The 18976-nt window shown below is 56.4% G+C and overlaps 1 protein-coding gene across 1 annotated transcript; it reads left to right on the top strand.

Moving 5' to 3' along the window:
* Positions 1–38: 38 nt before the first annotated feature.
* On the top strand, positions 39–13910 carry VOLCADRAFT_107374 (uncharacterized protein; the record flags this gene model as incomplete). The annotated part of the gene is made up of 19 exons (XM_002956710.1): positions 39–725; positions 1194–1433; positions 1817–1993; positions 2327–2581; positions 3164–3250; positions 3987–4085; positions 4340–4388; positions 5122–5275; positions 5630–5934; positions 6474–6763; positions 7448–7698; positions 8004–8151; positions 8523–8895; positions 9008–9023; positions 9503–9618; positions 9692–9758; positions 10137–10381; positions 11994–12483; positions 13353–13910. 19 exons carry the CDS (start codon positions 39–41, stop codon positions 13387–13389), a joined length of 4086 nt encoding a protein of 1361 aa, XP_002956756.1. The 3' UTR covers positions 13390–13910.
* Between the last annotated feature and the right edge of the window lie 5066 nt (positions 13911–18976).

Genomic DNA, 18976 nt, shown 5'->3' with positions numbered 1-18976 from the left:
AGTAAAGCAAACCTTTGTCTCGCCAGCATCCCTACGCCATGCTGCACGAAACGCAACTCCGTGGCGCGGGTGCGGAAGCTGAAAGCACGGACAACAATGCCACCGCCAGCACGTCTGCCATCGGGGCTTACGCTTGGAATGATCCCCAAGGCGCCCCGGATCCTGACCCCACGACCGCCACCAGCTATTCTTCTGGCGGCGGCTATGGCTACAACTACGGCCCAGGCCAGGAGCCCTCTGCTGGCGACGGCTATGGCTACAGCAATGGCAATGCCTATGCCGGAGCCAGTGCTGAGGGCATCACCAGTGACGGTGCCGTCACCGGAGATGGCAGGGCGTCAGCGAACAATGGGCGGGACCAGGGTGTTGACAGCGTTGAAGGGGCCGATGGCGGCGACACCGCCGAGGTGGCGGCCACCACTGCCGCTGACGCGTCAGCTTATTCATGGCCAGCCGATCCGGAAGGCATGCTGACATTGCTGCAGCAGCAGCGACAGCAGTATCGCTCCTGGGTAGCCCAGTGTGCGTCGACGGCGCTGGCTGCGCTGGACCCGTCACACAGCAGAACAGGGTCCTACGCAGCGTCATACCCCGGCGGTGGCGGTGGTGCTTCGCCCGGGGTCGCCGGACCCTTCCCCGATGGGGCAATCCCTGACGACGTGTTGGGCCTGGTTGAGGCGATGGACGTGGCAGGGACTGTGCGGCAGTATATGTTATCGCTCAAGGTATGCTTCTGTTTATGCGGGATACGTTTATGGGAGGTGTAGCGTTTGTAAGGGTGCGGGATGCGGCCGGGGCGGGCAAGGGGGTGGGGTAGTCATCAGGGTCAAGAGAGACCATTGCCGATGTGCGGGGGAAAAGGGTGTTGGGGCTTAGGGTTTAGTAAGGCAACGGAACCCGGATGGTGCTCTTGGGAAAATTTGTTTATGCTAAGGCTCTTATTTGGGATTTTATTTGTTTTCATGTATATACTTTAGATTTATATTTTTATGAAGAAAAGCCCTTTGTGGTACATACTAGCCTGCTCTTCAAGTTGTCTTCGCCTCCCACCCATTCCTGCAAAGTCACTACAAAGCTCGCAGACAAGCACCCGAACCGAGGAACACGATTCAAATTATTTACAATTAAATAGAGGGGGAAAGCAAAGACGAGCAAACAGGCAAACAACCAACAGTCACATGGCTGCACTGCAGGCGGCTGCGGAGTCTGTTCGCAATGCTGCCCGCGCGGGGGCCAATTTTGAGGCGCTTTCGCTGCCGGTTTCGGAGGCGTACGACGATCCATCTGACCCGGCCGCTGTGGAGGCTGAGGGCCGCGCAGAGGCGGAATTTGTCAGTGCGGCGTACGGCGTCACGTCGGCAATTGCAACGGCGCGTGCCCACCTGCATCAGCTGAAGCAGCTGGAGGCAGATCCGGCAGCAGCGCTGGTGCAGGTGATGTAGGAGCGGGTTGGGGGTTTCAAGGAAACGGAATTTATTAATTATGGCTTGTGCGTGTGTGGCTCGACCAGCCGAGTGGCCCCTTAAGAGCAAGCAGATGTTTTTAAGAACTTTGTATTTACAGAGCTATTGTCGGGAGAAAAAGGAACCGTCTTTACAATCGCAAGGAGAACGGAAAGGGGGGAGGGGATTTTATGCAAGGAAGCCAGAAGCGAACTGCCGGCGTCCAAAGGGGGCCCGGAGATGTGTGTGTGTGTGTGGATCGCGGGTCTCGAGAAAATGGGGGATGTCCGATTTGGAATGAAGGATGAGATTATGCACTCCGGCATCTGCTGCTGTACTTATGAACCGTACCCATATTGAACAACGCGCTACAGGAGGTGTTGAGCCAGCGGCAGGCGCCTGCGGAGGGTGGTGCGGGTCTCGCGGCCGACGCAGAGGGGGGCCCAGTGGCGCAATCCGCGGCGGCGGTGGGGAGCAGCGAGCAGCTGGTGGCTCCGTTGGAATCGAAACTGGAGCGCGTCGGAGCGGGCCTGTGTCACCGCCTGCGCCAGGTGCGACCGACCACTGCACGGCCTCCGCCTCTGCACATGCAAATGCAATGAGTGCCTATCCTGTGCGTCTGGGTCGTACCTTGAGTTATCTCCCGAGGGGTCAGGGTTTTTCACCCCCCCCCCCCAGTGGCGTGCGTCTTTTCTTTCCGGAGGGTCGTCCTCTCTCCGCCCTCCTCATTCACACACCCACTTATAACAAGACCAAAATCGGTTTACGCACGCATCTCGCCCCTTCATGAAAACCACACACAACCAAACCCAATCGATCGAATGAATGGACCCTCAAGAAATTCCAACCCTCAGAACAGTCAACCTCGGAACTCCCCACCGCAGGAGGCGGAGGGGCTTATGCCGAAAATCCAGTGGCCCCCACCACTGGCTGATGGAGGAGGAATGGAAGGGGGTAGAGGAGTCGGTTCTGCCGCCCCTGGAGTGGCTGGGCCGGGCTCGGGTGCGGAGGGGACTCTCAGGTCAACGGGGGCCCCAGCGTTGGGCTCCTCCGGCTCCTCCGAGGATGCGCTGTTCCGGGGTTTCGAACAGCACCCCCTTCAGGCGCGCAAACTGGTGGGTGTGGGATGTGGGGGGAAGGTGTGTGAAGGGTGGGGTGGGGTGGGGTGGAAAGTCGGTGGGGGGGAGTTTTTGCTGATGGGGGGGGAAGAGGGAGAGGAAGGGATGGAAGGGAAGGGAAGGGAAGGGGAATTACATTAGCAACAAGTGAAGGCGTCAACTGTCGACGTCCTTGACTTGGGCCTTGCTTTGGACTTCCCCGCCAATAGGCACTTTGCATGTCGGCAGGTGATTCATAATTTTTTGCTTGGTGGTTCCTCCTGCCCTTGGACAAGTCCCATTTTTGTCCACCAACGCCTTTTTTGCGTTCAATTGTCTTTTCCTCCTTTTCAGGAAAGGCCCCCGCCCTCCAACCTCCTCCCCTGCCCCCTAAACGCTTGCCCTGGCAGCGGTTTCACTCGTTCGTGGTTCATCTTCCCCCCCCCCCTCAAACTCCCTGGACTATCCGTCTATTTCTGGTATCTGCTTCACTCGCCAGTGGTTTGTCTTACCCCCCTTTCCCCCCCTTCCAGTCCATTTCTGATTTTTCGCATGTGATTCCCCCCCTCCCTCCTCGTCCTCCTCCGCGGCAACTCCCTCCCCCCCTCCCTCCCTCCCAAACAGGTGGGTGTCCTCACTGCGCTGACCCACTACCAGATGGCGGTGGAGCAGCGAACTGAGTTCTACCAGCTGCTGTCGGGAGGGGCTCAGGTGGGGCACGTGGGGAGCGGGCCGGAGAGGGGAGGGGGGAAAGACGAACCACAAATGAGTGAAGCTGCTGCCAGGGGAAGGGGGGGGGGAAGACGAACCACACACGATTGAAGCTGCTGCCAGGGCAAGGGAGTATCAAACGTAGGACTGACCGAAAGGCGTCCGTGGGGGGGATCAGAATGCTCTCTTGTGTTCGAGTTGAGAGTCGGGAGTCATGGAGGCCGTGAACCTAAGAGACGTGCGGAGGCGCTCCCAGGGAAAGGAGGATGGCCGCCCATATCATTGTCACTACAACAACAACCCAGAACACCCAGGACCACCACTAGTACTACCGGATGAATGTCTCAGCAGTTTTTCGGCCGCTTCGGCCTCCTTGAACAAATTACCTTTGCAGATTAATACACGTACACACACGCATTTCCCACGCGGCTCAGTTCATTAAAACACACACACACGCACACATTTTGTGTTAAGATACGCATACGCATACATGCACCCATGCATGTTCACCCTGTCTGGAGCCATTTCTACACGCCGCCCCTCTCTTCCTTGGCATGAATGCATACATGCATACATATATACATACATACATGCATACACACATGCACGCATGCATGCATAGACACACACGGCTCATTTTCGATCCGCGACTCAGATATGCACGCGCATTTACGAACCGCATGTGTTGCTCTTGGTTGTGATGAAATGACCGACATATGGCGTAATGATAACGCAGGGCTCCGAGAACAAGGCAGGAAATGGTGGTGATGGCGATACGGAGGCGGAGGAGAGCGATGGCGCCTCTGGAGCCAAGCCGTTGCTGTGGGCAGCTAAGGTGGGATGAGGAAAGGAGGGAGGAAGGGAGAGAGGGAGGAAGGGGGTTTGGGCCGGCATCGCGTGGTGGCAATGGGAATCGTATGAGGATGCAAGATGATGGTAATATAGACTGGCGGTGGGTATCAATATCATACAAGCATCTCCCATAAATGCTGTGGCTCCCTGACGTATCGACTCGGGATCCTTAAGAATTTGTCCTCGCCCATACACCCATATTGCCGTACACCCATGTTTGTGCTGTCTGTACGGCAGGTTCTTGCGGAGCCTGTTGCGGCGAAGCTCCGTGCCCACTTCCAACCCGGTAGGGCGCCCAGGGCAAAGGACGGGAGGGGAGGGAGGGAAGGGAGAAGTGGTGGGCTTCGGGGAAAGGAGCTCAGGCTGTTTGGGGGGAGGGGGAAACGTGGAAGTGGCCAAGTGCTTCTTCTTCTTCTTCTTCTTGGATTGTTGCGACCAATAGTTACAAGTCCCGCACGAATGGGGGATTGTCCGTCAAAGCCCGTCAAAGGCCATGGACTCTATATATATACATATATAGTGTTTAGGAACTTACCATGTACCAATCATAGGTACTGTACCTCCAATTATATAAGTGTTGGATATATATATATACTTATATACATATTATATATGTATAATTACATATCCACACCCTTAACACTTTTGTTGCTTTGGGTGTCGGCAGCTGTTCCTTGGACTCTTGCGTACACCCCCCCCTTCCCTACACAAATCCACATGCAAAGACATCCGCACATACATGTACACACATCGCACAAACAGGGAGGAAGAACCACCATCGGCAATCTCCGTATCGCGGCTCAAAAATCAATTGAAACACCACAGAGAGGGGAATTACTTGGGGAGCACCTGACTCTTAGCTTAGTGGCGTAGTCGGGGGCGTTGAAGCTCTCCCCTGCGGTCCGCTGCCCCGGGATGCTCTACATGATGGTGGGATGGTGGGATGAATGCTTCTTCCACGGCCACGGCTCCACATCCAACACACCTTGACCTCGCGATGCACTCCCCACGCCGCGCAGCCGCTCCCACGGGACGCTTGGACAGGCCGGCATGGTTGTACTGCACTGTTTTGGAGTTTGTACGGCAGCACGGCCACGCGCTGGCCTCCCTTGACGACATGTTGGCGTGTCTGCAGCTCAAACCACACTACAACATGCCTGCGGAGTTTGCGAGGTGGGGCTTGCGGTTTGGGATTGGGAGGGTTGTTGGGTTGGTTGTTGGGTTGGTTGGTTGGTTGGTTGGTTGGTTGGGAAGCGGAGGTTAGGTGGGGATGCGTGGCTTGGGTGCGTGACATGGGATGGGAATTTGGCTGATTCTCGCGGATATGTGTACCAGTCTCCCCCTCCTACCGCTTCACCCTCCTTCCCCTCTCTTTCCCTTGGCAGCAGCTTCACTCGTTCGTGGTTTGTCTTTCCCCCATCTTTCCCTTCGTTTCCTTCCTCCCTCCCTTCCTCATTCCCTTGATTACTTCTTTGCTTTTGGATATGGACCCACCCTTACATTCCGCGTTCTCCGTGGCTTTTTCAGGGCCATGCAGGATGCCGTACTGGCCTTGCTCCGAGACCTCCGTATTCCTGCCCTTCTTGAACTCCGAAACCAAGGCAATGAGGAATTATCGGAAAATGGCAACGGCTTGGCGGCAGACGGGGATGCCAACGGTGCTGCTGCTGCTGAGGCGGAGGCTGACGCGCTGTTGCTGGGCCTTATGGACGCCTCTGCGGCGTACGACATGGCGATGCTACCGCTCCTGGGTGCGACGGGCTCGCGGGTGGAGGCGGATGCGGCGCGGGGAATGGCGATGCTGTCGGCTGCTGCTGCAGCCGGAGGAGCAGGTAAGCCGAGAATGGACATGGCAGGAAAAGGGAGGGGAGAGGAGGGGGGGAAATATATGCAAGAGGGGTGGGCCGTGGGGATAAGGGGTAAGAAAGCAAGGGCATGGGGGGCGGGAGTTATTCCACGGACGACCAGTCTTGTAGTGTAATAGTAGTAGCAGTAGTAGTGGGAGGGGGGGATGGGTCCGGAAAGTGAGGAGCTGGCCACTCGGGAAATGCAGATGGATGATTGGCTGAATGAATGGATGTAAACCAGGGACAAAAACTTCTGGATCGTCGTCCCAATATTTTACTCTCGTCCCGCCCTTACCCCACAGTTACCTCTCATCCAAACCCAACCCCACAGCTCCAGTCGTTACCCCACCCGTACCCGACCACCTACCCTTACCCCCGGAGCCAATCGGCAGTTGATTTCTTAGGCCTTTTTGCATTTTTTTCAGGTTTACACTTTTCCCTTTTTGCATTTCTTGCTTTTCTTGCTCGCTTTCTGCGTATGAGTTTTCCCCTACCCTCTCCCTGCTATCTCACCGCCCGAGCAGTGCTGCAGCGGAGACGCGCTTGCGATCAATTTGATCCCACTGCCGTCGGTACCGCCGACATGCACGCGAGGTACGTGGCCGTGGCCGCCGCGGGACCGGGGCCGGCGGCAGCGGCAGCGGCGGTGGCGGTGGCGGCGGCGGCGGCTACTAAGAAGGCGACACGTGGGGCGGTCCCGCCAGCGGCCCTGCCATCCCTGCTGCAGGCGTGGGCTGCGGCGGAGGGTGCAGCGGCGCTGCGGGCCGTTGAGGCGGTCGTGTACGACGAGTCGTCATTGGTGCCGGCAGAGGAGGTGTGTATGTGTCTTGTCTTTGAAAGACATGCTGTAAGACACGTCTTACGCATGTTTGTAGAGGTGTAAGGTTGTATCGTGTACGGCACAAACGCTTTCGATGTTGGGGGACCCGGACGGCCAACATTCTCCCGCAGGGCGTCCCGCAGCTCGCGGGTTTCAGGCCTCCCGTTCGAAGCCTCCCATCTTTCCCTCCTCCCTCTCCCCACTCCCCACATTTTCTCCCATTTCTGTTCCCTTCTCCTCCATCCTCCCACCTCCCTCCTCCAGCCGGCAGATCTGCTTACTCGCTGAAAGGGACTATGTCTCTTTGCATCTCCCGCTACTTTCTTTCCCTACCTTTCCGACCCATTCCGACCCTGCCCCTCATAGGCCTCCTCTCCATACCCCTCCGCTTCCCTCCTCTCCTCTCCTCTCCTCTCCTCTCCTCTCCTCTCCTCTCCTCTCCACTGCTCTCCACTGCTCTCTCCCTCTCCTCCTCGGCCTCGGTCTGGCGCGGCACTCCCGCCTTTCTAGCGCAGCAAAACTCTCTTCACCTCCCCATTGCCCTTAACGCTCCGGCACTTCGAAAGTCGTTTCTTTGACTTCTTCCTTCATGGCACAATGTCCTTTCCCCTCTCCGCGCTCTTTACCTTACTCTCTTTACCTTACTCTCCGCGCTCTTTACCTTACTCTCTGACCCAGGCAGCAGCACGAGCTCTGGGCGGCGGCTTCTCTTCCCTGGAGGATGAGCCGCTGTCCTCCGCACCCCCCACCAGCTTCAGCGCCGCCGCCTCGTCGAGTCTGCGAATGGGAGGTGGCCTTGGTGCCAGCAGCTTTACCGGCGGCAGCAGTAGCTTGATAGGGAGTGTAGCCCCTTGGCAACGAGACACCTGGCCGCCGGTACTGGCTCGGGAAGCTGCGGCGCTGCTGGATGGGCTGGTGGCCAGATCCAAGTACGTACATTCGTACAGTTGTACGGGAGTGCACGGGACAGCCTGACACCCGATAAGATGGGGACAGAGGGGAATATCACACACAAAAGGAACACGAGGCTGATTCAGCGTAGGGGTGCTCGTACTAGGAGGATTGTTGCGGGAGATCTGGGGAGGGGAAGGGCGAAGGGAAAAGGAGACGTGATGAGGGCTCGATGATTGGGTTTGCTGGTCGTACGTAAAAGAAAGGCATCGGTGTCATCGGTGGCTCTTAACCTTTTTGACGACCCTCGCTTCGCCTCCTGGACCAACACCGCCGCCGCCAGGTGGCTCTCCGCGAACCCTGTACAGCAACGGGAGTTCTTAGAGGCGGCCGCGAGCCCTATGCTGGCGCTGCTGCGGAAGCGGCTGAGTCGGCTGCTGGATCAGGCTGTTTCACGTGGGGAAGTGGTTTCGGAGGAGGGGCTGCCGAAGGTGGGCGTTTTTAGGGCGGGGCTTTTGGGGTGGCGAGACACGTGGGTTGGATTTGGGTGTAGGATTTGGGGTAGGCTTTTGTCAGCGGAGCATCTTCTGCAAGTCTTCTTCGAACGATCTTAACTATTGCTGCTCAAGTGCTGACGTGGGTGGCAGGGTGTGTGTGTGTGTTTAGTAGGTCTTCCGTCTACGACGCTTCGGTGTGTAGGTTAGGTTAGGGTGACGGCTGAGTGGCTATGGGCACATGAATAGGATACTTCCTCGACCCTTCTTTCCCTCTTCGCCACATCCTGTCGCACATTTCTCCTATCCAGCCCCACCACACTTCCACCAACACACGCCCACCACGCGCCCCACCCTGCGTTCACCAGGTGTGCGCTACCCTCTGTGCCGCACACTTCCTGTACGACCACCTACAATCGCTTCTATTAACCGACCTGGCGCCGCTCGTACAAGCTCTCCTCGCGGCGGCAGCGCCGCCGCCAGCTGCCGCCGCTGGGGAAGCCGCCAGCGGCGCCGCTACACCGCCGAGTGCTACTGCCGGCGTGCCCGCCGGCAAGCTTGGCGCTGGTGGCGGCGGCTTCTGGAGTGGCCTAATCGCCGTTGCGGCAGGCGGGGGTGGCGGCGGCGGCAGCGGCGGCGTGCCGGCGTCACCGGCACGGCTTGCGCTCCGTGACGGCGTGACAGCGCTGGCGGCGGGCGCTGGCGGAGGCGCCACCACCGCCGCTGCGGTGGCAGCGGCAGGTGGGGGTTCGCCGCCGCCGCCAGTGCTTGGCGAGCACGTGGGCTCGTTTTGTCGTCTTCATCGTGATGGCTGTCTGAAGGTGGCCAGGGAGCTGGCGCTGGGCTTTGGCAGGTGGGTGGGTGGCTGGGTGAGTGGAATATAGTTTGGTATTACACGTTACTTGTTTTTAGGGGGTGCGCTTAAAGGGACGCTATAAGGTTGATTGTGTGTTTGTTCAGCCCTAAGTATACCTAACATACATAATCTAAACCTTATCTGATTTGCTATAAGATTGAGAAAAAAATATGAGAACGGGAAAATTTAGAGTTTTTAGACTGAATTTTACCTTTTGGAGCATTGGAACACTCGTTCGAACGAACTCGATAGTCCAGCACCACAGAAACATGGCTGCAATATGCATCTCTGCAGCTGTGTGTATGTGCATACGGATGGGCGGTGTGGGAAGGGAGAGGGGCAGGGAGGGGTGCACGACCGCAGGCAGGGGGGTTACAGAGGGGAAAGTGCGTGTGCTTTCCTCCCACACGCACACATGTCCAGCACGACCACATCATCAGCATACCCTACTACAATGTGTATCGCGTCGTACGGTGTCGTACTGCACTGCAGGTGTTCAGTAGCGTATCGTCACGCAATTGAGGCCAACCCGCAGTTCCCCTTCACGCCGGAAAGCGACGCGGAGGAGGCGGAGGACGGTTTCGGCGGCGTTGACGGCAGCCTGACAGGTACTGCTACTGCTACTGCTGCTACAGCTGCTGCTGGCGGTGGCCGGGTGGCGTTGGCGGGCAATGGCCGCAGCTTCGACCAGTCTCGTCCTGCTTCGTCCATCACACCGTCCTTTGCCCCGGCGCTGCTTTATCTTCAGGTGGGTGGTTTGGTTAGTTGATTCTGGTGATTTCTGTTCGCTGTTGTTAGTTGAGTAAGAGGATAGCTGGTTGGTTTTGATTGCTTGTAACGCCTAATTGGTTGTGTCGCTAGTGGACCTCGTGTGCGTATGGGGGCCAGCATTACGTTCATCACTTTTTCTTTTCGGTCGGCAGCAGTCCAAATCAGGGAAATCCCCCGCCCCACTGGCTCCCCTCCATCACCTTTGACAAGTCAAGTTGACGCTTTATAATATATACTATCATGCTCCCGTCCACACTTCTCCAAACCTTTTTTACTTTTAGAAATTCTTTGCTTGATGTGCACTTTGAGTTGTTTGTTACCATTACTCCATCCCGCCGTCCCTCCTTTCGGTCAGTTCTACGTTTGTTACTCTCTTGCCCTGGCAGCAGCTTCAATCGTGTGTGGTTCGTCTTTCCCTCCTTTCCCGCCCCGGTTTTTGCCGGCCCTCAAAAAAAACATTTTTCCTACAGAGCTCCCTGGAGCGTCTCTCCCGCTGCTGTGACAAGGCCACCTTTTTTGACGTGTGGCGGGGGGCAGCGCTGTCCATCAACCGCTTCATGTTCAATTTCATCGCGACGGAGAGCCGCTTCACGCGAGCAGGTGGGTGGGGCGGATGCTGGCGGGGGTATAGCGCTACTGCTAAACGGGTTCTAGGTCCGCTGGTCACCTAACAAAAAACTGTCGTCGCACCCGGGATGTTCTTCCTACGGGCAGAAAGTACAGAAAGACCTCATAAAGAGCACGCGTTCAGGACCAGGGCGACCGGAAGCCCGACGAGTCATCCCGGGCTGGGGAGGTCACCAAGCTCCCCAAAAACCTCAAACAGAAAGAGAGCGCAAAGAGCTCAGACCGCAAGACGCCAAGCAGCCTCTCGAAACCACTTCTCACCCCCGCCTCTCCCTCCCTGGGCGAGTCCAGGGAAGGTTTCTCAACCGCAGAGGGGGTAGCACCGCACGTGTCCATGGGCCCCCTACATAGCGCTGGGGCCAATTCGAAAAGCGCACGAACAGGAAGATCCTGCCACGGCACCCGGCAACCAGGCCTCCGAAAATCGCAAGGGGGGAGGGTAGCCAGCTCGGCGGGGCCCCCTTACCGCGCTACCAAGGCCCTTACTCACCACGCCCCGCAACACGAGGACTCCGAGCTTGTACCTCGAGAGAACCCAGCAGCCCTGCAGCATGCACTAGCGTAAAAGTACGGCCCCTCCTGGGCACCAACCTCCCCCTCATCCGCGCCCTCACTACAGCCACCTGCCGACTCCTACCACTCCTCAACCCTACATCCTCTTGGTGCTCTCTTCACCTCTCCCCCCCTCCCCTCCCGGTCTCGCCCCACTCTTCCACCGGTCCCCCAGCCTTCTCAGAGGCCGCTGTCTCCCCGGCTCGCCGGCACAGCTCCCTCGGACCGATAAACCCCTCCCTCGCCGTCTCCTCCCGCCCTTCTTTGCGACAAAGCTCCGTCCCCTATCCCTACTCCCTCACTCCCGCCACCTTCCCCCTCACCCTCCCCCCTCGACCTCCCCTCGAGAAAACCCAAGCCCTGGTTCAACCCCGAGCCTCAATAACCCAATCCTCTTTTTTTTCCTCGAGAATTCCGCCCCCTGCCTCGTTTGCTCGGCTATGATCTCCACCGCCTCCGCGCAGCGCGTTACTCCCCCCACGATTGATAGGATGTGTTGGCTGGGTCCCACTCCGTCCCAGCCCCGCCTGGGGACGTTAAGCGCGGTGGATAATCGCAAGCGCGTCCAGAAATCCACCACTGCCCGCGTGAAAGCGTGTTCCAGAGGGGTTGCTGCTGCAGCTGCTGCTGCTGTTGCTGTCCCCGGGCCCCCGTTGGGCCCCTGCGTTTGATCCTCGAGTGCTGGCGCGTTCATGTTTGTATACATGTTTGTATGCATGTTTGTATACATGTTTGTATGCATGTTTGTATACATTTTTGTATGCATGTTTGTATACATGTTTGTATGCATGTTTATATGCGTGTTTATATGTACGTATGTGGTGTATTGCGATGTATCTTGCGGGGTTTTGAGGGGTAAGGTTCTGGTGGAGGGGACTGGGGTGGTGCGCTGTGCGGGAGAAGCATAAAAGCGGCACTAGGGGAAAACGTCTTTTTCGAAAACCCCTCAAAACCCCGTAACTGCCCGGCCACCCATCTCCAATCCGTAGTGGGATATTCGAATCAATCGGCTCCCCTCTCTTCCCGTCCCCAGGCGCCCGCCAGTTTGCCGCTGACGTGGCGGGGCTGGCACAGCTTTTCGCGCCGTACAGTCGCCGCGGCGGTGGCGGTGGCGGCGCAGCAACCCGCCCAGGATCCTTCACCAGTGTTACAGCCGCCGGTACCACTATTGGCGGCGGGGCCGCCGCCGGTAACCAGCATTTTCGTGAGCTTCAAGCTGCTGCTCGGTTGTTGTGTTTGGGTGATGAGGAGGCCGCAGATGTGATGCGCCGGGCGAGCGCGGCGGCGGTGGCAGCAGCGGCCGCCACCTCCGCCCTTAGCCCATACTCCCACTCGCCCCAAGCCCAGTCATCACCCCAGTCCCAAGTCCAGTCACCTCCACCACCCAAGGCCCAGCCTCCGTCACCTCACAGCCACACCCGCGGCGACCCGGTCCGCAGCGGCATGTCGTCCGACCCCATATTGAGCGCCGCTGGTTTGGCGTGTCTGTCTCCCCTGCAGATTATGAACGTCATCGAACACAGGTAGGGGGGGTGAGGGACATGGAGAAGGCTGAGGGAGGGGAGGGCGTGGTGAGGGGAGGAGAACTGTGGTGTGTAAAACCTTCGTCGCCCACATGCACCGTGATACCTTGCGCATGTACCCATGCCGCACGTTGCCATCCTCTCTACCACTACTGCTGCTACTGCTGCTATTGCTACTACTGCTACTACTGCTGCTCTTGTTGCTAATGTCCTTTTACTACTGCGCCTGCTGCTGCTGCTGCTGCTGTGTCGCCAACGTTACTACTGCAACTACTGCTCTGCCTGCTACAGGATATGAGGCGGCAAGTGAAAAGATTTTGGACGAGGAGGGGTTGACAGCAGTGGTGGTGATGGTGATGAGGTGGCTTTAGCTCGGGGCCACTGTGTGCAGGCGATATGACATGACACGACGTGCTGGGTGGTAATCCTGCTCGCGGATTATTGTGGGGGTTCATTGCGGGGATTATGGCAGGTGAATTGCGGACAACCGCAATGTCGTAGAGCAAGAGGCGTTGGCAGCGCGTGCATGACGAGCAATCCTCCGTTCTCGGCGCGCCATATTGATTGGGAAGGTCGTCATATATATATATATATGTGTGTGTTTGTGTTTGTGTTTGTGTTTGTGTGTGTGTGTGTGTGTGTGTGTGTGCGTGTGTGTGTGTGTGTGTGTGGAAGGAGGGCGGGACGCCAGGGGGAGAGTGGGTGTGGAGTTATATGCAAGAAGTGAAGAGTGAACTGGCGACGTTGTGAAGGGGGTTGGTGTGACGAGGGGCAGGGTGGGTGTGGATGGGATGTGCTCTGATGGAATGGCCAAGACAACGCTCTCCCTCCCTCTCTCGCCCCTGATGCCCGTCTTCATCCGGCGGGAGCTGTGATGACGACATTGGTGGGTGGAGGGGGCTGTAGGGCTTCTTTCTTCAAGGCGTCTCATGCAGGCAGTCTAGATATGGAAAGTATGGTTTCTGTCTCTACGTTTGTGTGTGTGTATTATTGTCGGGTTTGGGGGCGACGCCCCGGGCGCGAAGCGTCGTTCGGGAGACCGATGCCCCCGATGTTCAATGCTGTCAGTCAGTCAGCGTCCTGTCTGATGATGAACTCGCATGCCAGGCTTACGTGAGAATGGTATTAAACCTGCTACATTTCTCTATCGATTCACCGAAGGAGTTATCACATAAATCTGTGCGCGAAGATAGCTTCCCGCTGGCCATGGCTTTGACTTTCCCCCACCTCTCGCGGCATCGCACCGCTTAACTGAGGATTGCATACGTTGGTGCTGGGTAACAGTTGTTGGTGCTGGGTAACAGTGTTTCGTTATTGCCTCTTTCCAAGTATATTTTCCTGCTGTGAGGAAAAACTACGAGTACCTAATTATAAGGTCGGGCAGAAGCTAAAGGATTGCATTTATAAGCTACTGCAATTCTCCGTCGATCACCGAAGAATTAATTCCCATACAGATGTCAGGCCAGAGGGTTGCAAAGAGGTTGGTCAGGCATTGCAGACACAGCTCTGGACGCCGGTCCCGTACCCACGCATCAAACTCAACTTCCAGGTAGGCCTGTAGGCGGGCTGTTGAGCCCGCGCCACCTCGGGTAGCCGAAGTTAAAGTACGACCGCTGCCAGTTGGCATGCCGCCTACTCAGCATTTCCTACGAGCACCCCCCTGGGGTTGTGGATTGGGTGGTTGATATCAGGGTCGTCGATCCCGTCATCAGATGGTAGCAGCCCGTTGTTGTCAATCTGTACAACTGCTCCAGCAAGACTGCACATCTCCTGACAAGACTGCCCACGTAAATTTCTAGATGATAGAATTTTGAAATTTGTTTAATTATAACATACGATGTATAGAGGTAAATTCAAAACCCGGACCAAGATCCAATGGGATCCCTATTAGGATCCCTTGGCCATGCATACGCGACGCGGCCCAGAAACAGTCTTAATGAAGAGCGACATAACATTTAAAAAATATAAAATTTTGTGGTTGGAACTTGCTATATATGGGAAATACGTTAGAAAACCTTGTTCACCACGTTCGCGCGGATATTTGCATCCTGGATAAAGCAACTAGAAGTACAGAGGCTGGTTTTCAAAGACTCGGCGGTTATGTTGCTCCTCTGCACTTGTCTATGGAGATCATTCTGACTATCCCTTGCTTGTCACCAGCCGGTAACCTAACCTCGCTTCGCTAACGACCCCAATAACTGGGGGATCGCCAACCGATAAGGTTATCGGTTGGTAAGGTAACCGACGGGTAACATTACCGGTCGGTTACCGGGTCGTTATCTTGAAATGTCGGTTACCCTACCGAAGCGACCTTTCATAGCTAATCTGCCATGGGGTGTGGCGTGTGTGCACGCAGCGGGGCACGCTGCTTCTGCTCATGCTGCTTTGATTGCTGTGCGGCCGCACGGTGTTCTCGTTGTTTCCTTGGACTTCCTTGGTACAGCTATGGCTCAGCTCCGCCACACTCCCCAACTCCAGCCCATCCATGCCAACTGATCCAGCACTTCCATCCTTGTCTCACGCACATCTTATACATGTCCTATTCTCCATTTCGACTGGCAATGGGCTGTGTTCGCGCACTACCAGGAACTCATACTCAGCCGTTCTTGTTGAGGTGGAGGCGGCGTGCGATGCACATCCATGGATTCGCATAGGCGCCTTAGCAGCAAGTGTATACACCACACATTCATACATCACCACTCCAACGCCGCCAGCCGTCGCCTGGCCCTCGCAGCTATCCATAAGAGTGAGCGCATAGGCCAAACACGACACCGTTCCTTCACTTGCAGCCCAGTGCCATACAGGGCCCCCCCCGGGGCGACTGGCCGCACAAGGGCCGAAGCCTTTAGGCTTCGAAGAAGCTGATTACCTTAGTCGTACCAGAACCCAATGGAGGCGAGCCTCCCCCTCCTCAACATGTGGAGGGCCGCTTTGGCGACAGTTAATCTCAGTACAAAACCACAGTATGAATATGACCTCCGTGCGAGTGCGCCGTCGCATGTGCGCATTCTGTCTCATGCATGATACCTCAACTGATCGCCAACCGCCAAACCATTCCTGGTGCTCGGGTTTTGTAAATCTCACACTTTGTCCCACACGGGTCCACCATGTGGTTCATTGACAGGGGAAAGGTTGGATTAGCACGGCATTCACGTTTGCGATATAAGGGAGACATCGGGTCACATCGGATTTGCAAATGGTAGTATCAGATTTGCAAATGGTCGGCCAAGTGCTGCAGCAAGGCTCTAAGCCGGCTGTCACCTAAACGGCTACTAGCACGCGTGGTTACAGCTGGTTAAACCTGGGAAACCTCGGTTAACAGGGTTCACAAGGTCATGGATGCGCTGCAAGATTACTACCTTTTTGGGCGAGGCCCCAGCGTGAAGCGCCCAGGGGGGCCCCGACCTGTAGGATTGCCCATGTCCGTGTGTGTGTGTGTGTGTGTGTGTGTGTTCGTGTGTGTGTGTGTGTTCGTGTGTGTGTGTTCGTGTGTTTGTAACGGACCAAACATAATATCTCGCACGGCTGAAACGCGTTATCGGTACTATAGAGCATTCTCTATTGCAAGGTATCTCACATGTAGCTAACAAAGGCCGTATGAGCACAAACAAGTTTAGCTGCCTCCATTCACCGACCTCAAAAGTCACATCAACGCCTCTCGCGCTAAATTTCTTCCCGAAAGCTGCCGCGTATCTCATGATGGAATTCTGAGATGACGGCGTATGATAACTCAAACACCCAGCTTGTGTTACCATTTGCCGGCATGGGCAATCCGACTTGCCACCAGCAGGCCAACATAATTTGCTTTCATTTCTGTATAAAATACACAAGCTGCTTGTCTGTACATTTACTTTGGCCAATGCACGGGGCCTCCGGAGACTTCCGGTGTGCCCCGATGAAGCCTGCGGCTGTGGGGCGGATTGCTGAGGCCGCTGGCGCTTCGGGGATAAACATCACAGACAGCACCGAAATTCACCCAGCTTTTGATACCATTTGCCCGCACGGGCATTCCGGCTTGCGGTCTGCCGCACTGTCCATGCGGCATGCACCCGGGATTGATGCGATTCGCGTGGAGCCCGCAGGCGGTGCTGATGATTCCGCCAGTGCAAGCTTAGCTCTCACACCATCAGCACTGCTGCAACAAAGCACATCTCCCACCGCGTTGACACTACCCATCAATTGTCACACGTGCCGCGCTAGCTACCGGCCTGTACGGATGCAGGGGGGGCCCGCCCTTTTTCCGGCTTCGAGGAAGCCGACACCCGACTTGTTTCATAGCGGGCCGCTGGGATTTCCCCAGGCACCAAGCAGCACCTCGTATCCAAGGTCCATTTGCACACGCATGAGCCTGACCGCCCGGAAGCCTGGAGATAAGAGGCGGCGCTCGTGGTGAGACAGCTCTTGGTGAGCTGGCGAGGCAGCGGCTGGGTGCACAGGCTACTGACGGCCGCCTTCCCGACATGCGAGGTGCATTTGGCAGGATAGCACGTGCAGGGTCAGGCAGGGCACCACAAGCAGCACCCGCAGAGTACCTTGCACTTAAGAGTACTGAGCAGGTCAGCAGGTGATGCCAAACAGTGCGTTTCCGCTTAACATCCTGAGATAAATTCGCGAATGATGACTGTTAGTGCTGATTGTTTGCGAGCTCGCGATGACAGTAATATCGCGCTAAAGGAAAAATGCAGGATTGTCACGTGCGTCATCTGGGCGGCTCTGTGCCGTTTGCTCTTCTCGACATTAGTTGTTGCTCCATAGGTAAATGCCATTTTTTTAAATGCCATTTTCTGTTACAAATAATGAAAGAGAGAAAAGGACTGAGAGGCCCGAAGAAGACGGGCCTTACGAACGGAGAAAGAGACACCGCAACTGAACTAACGCGAGGCTGCGCCATAAACGGGCGGGCGGGCGGGCGCGCGCTGAACAACAAAAACAAGATAAGCTAATCAGCTTAATGCGCGCAATAAATGACGGCCCTGAGGACACGGGCCGTTGCGAAACAGTTAGTCTAACAGTTACGCATTGGGCCTTACGCCCAACTAACCCAGCTTACTTAACGCAAGCTCGCATTAGTTGTTGCTCCATAGGTAAATGCCAAAGGAGAAGATACCCCCTCTAGCGGAAATAACAAACAAACTGATCACCAAAACAGCGCAACGCGACGGGCCGCTAGAGGGACAAAGGACGCGAGAGCTGCCAGACAGGTACACACACCGACACGAAATAAAGCTCCCCAAGCAAAACGCCTCAACGACCTCCAAACGAAACTCCAGCAGCAAGGACGGCGGACACGCCATCTCTACACAGGCAAAAGAGCGAACAAACAGAACGCTGCCAAAACCACAAGGACGAGGTCAAACCAGCGCTCTCCAACCGCGCACAGACTGACCCACCGGCCACAAACGCGACGGATCCCTCAACAAACGCGGACGGACGCCCACTGAAGGAAGGGACGATAGACACGCGAGAATGCCAAACATGTGCCCGCTAAGGGTTGACTAAACGGCCAACTAGGGCTTGAACTGAAAACCGGCTCTGCAATAACGACCGCTCCACGCGCCCAGGGCACTGACAGCAGGGATACGGATGACGAAACCCAGCACGACAAACAGCAAGGTCGGGGCCACCTCCGAACCAACAGGTACAACGGCCAACTGCTCAAAGAATCCACACAGCACCTGCAATAAAGGTCAACACAAAGAGAGTCTGACAGAGCCACGGAGTGCTGCAAATGCAACCAACTACTATACAAAACGCCGCCAGCAGGGGCTGTCTCCAGCACAGGGCGCTCTTGGTTAACCTAGCAAGACAGACACGGAGCTCACGGAGTTCGCGGCACTGAAAATAAGGCTGAGCAGCACGGGCTTGGATAAAACTCTTGGCAGCTAAGAACTGAACCCACAGGAGCCCGACATAAACGGAGTCATAAAGAGCCCCAGCCTACCGCGACACAGAAAACGCACAAACACAGCGACGCAAAACTGCCAGGTCTTAGCACCAACCCTGGGACAAGGTAACCTGGCAACCGGCAAAGACATGCGGAATGGACCAACCCTAGGCCGGCGAGCGACAGCTGCGATACCAACAGGTTATCAAAGACCGGGGATGTCGCAACGGATTGCAGATCCAGCGAGAAACCGGGACCTATTCCGCGCCAAAGGTACTACTCAAACTTAGTCCCAGAACCAGCGGGGTTGGAACCAGCGGTACCACCGGATACTAAGCAAGTGAAAACGCTCCGAAAACACGAGAAACCAAACGCAGGTTAACACAAGGCGACGCAAAAACCAACTACCTGCGCGGTGCCTAAGGAGCGCACACACGACAAATCCCTACCTATTCGCTCCACATAACTGCATAACTGCTCCCCTGGCGCAAAGCAACTACGGCGTTCCCTCAAAGATGGTCCCACTGCCCTTATAACAAATAACGCGGCCCACGGGGAAGGGTAAAATGCTAGGAAAGCGCTCCTAGCGGGGCACACACACGGCCGAAC

This window comes from Volvox carteri (assembly GCF_000143455.1).
Source record: "Volvox carteri f. nagariensis unplaced genomic scaffold VOLCAscaffold_64, whole genome shotgun sequence".
Taxonomy (NCBI): domain Eukaryota; kingdom Viridiplantae; phylum Chlorophyta; class Chlorophyceae; order Chlamydomonadales; family Volvocaceae; genus Volvox; species Volvox carteri.
This window is presented reverse-complemented; position numbering and strand designations above follow the sequence as displayed.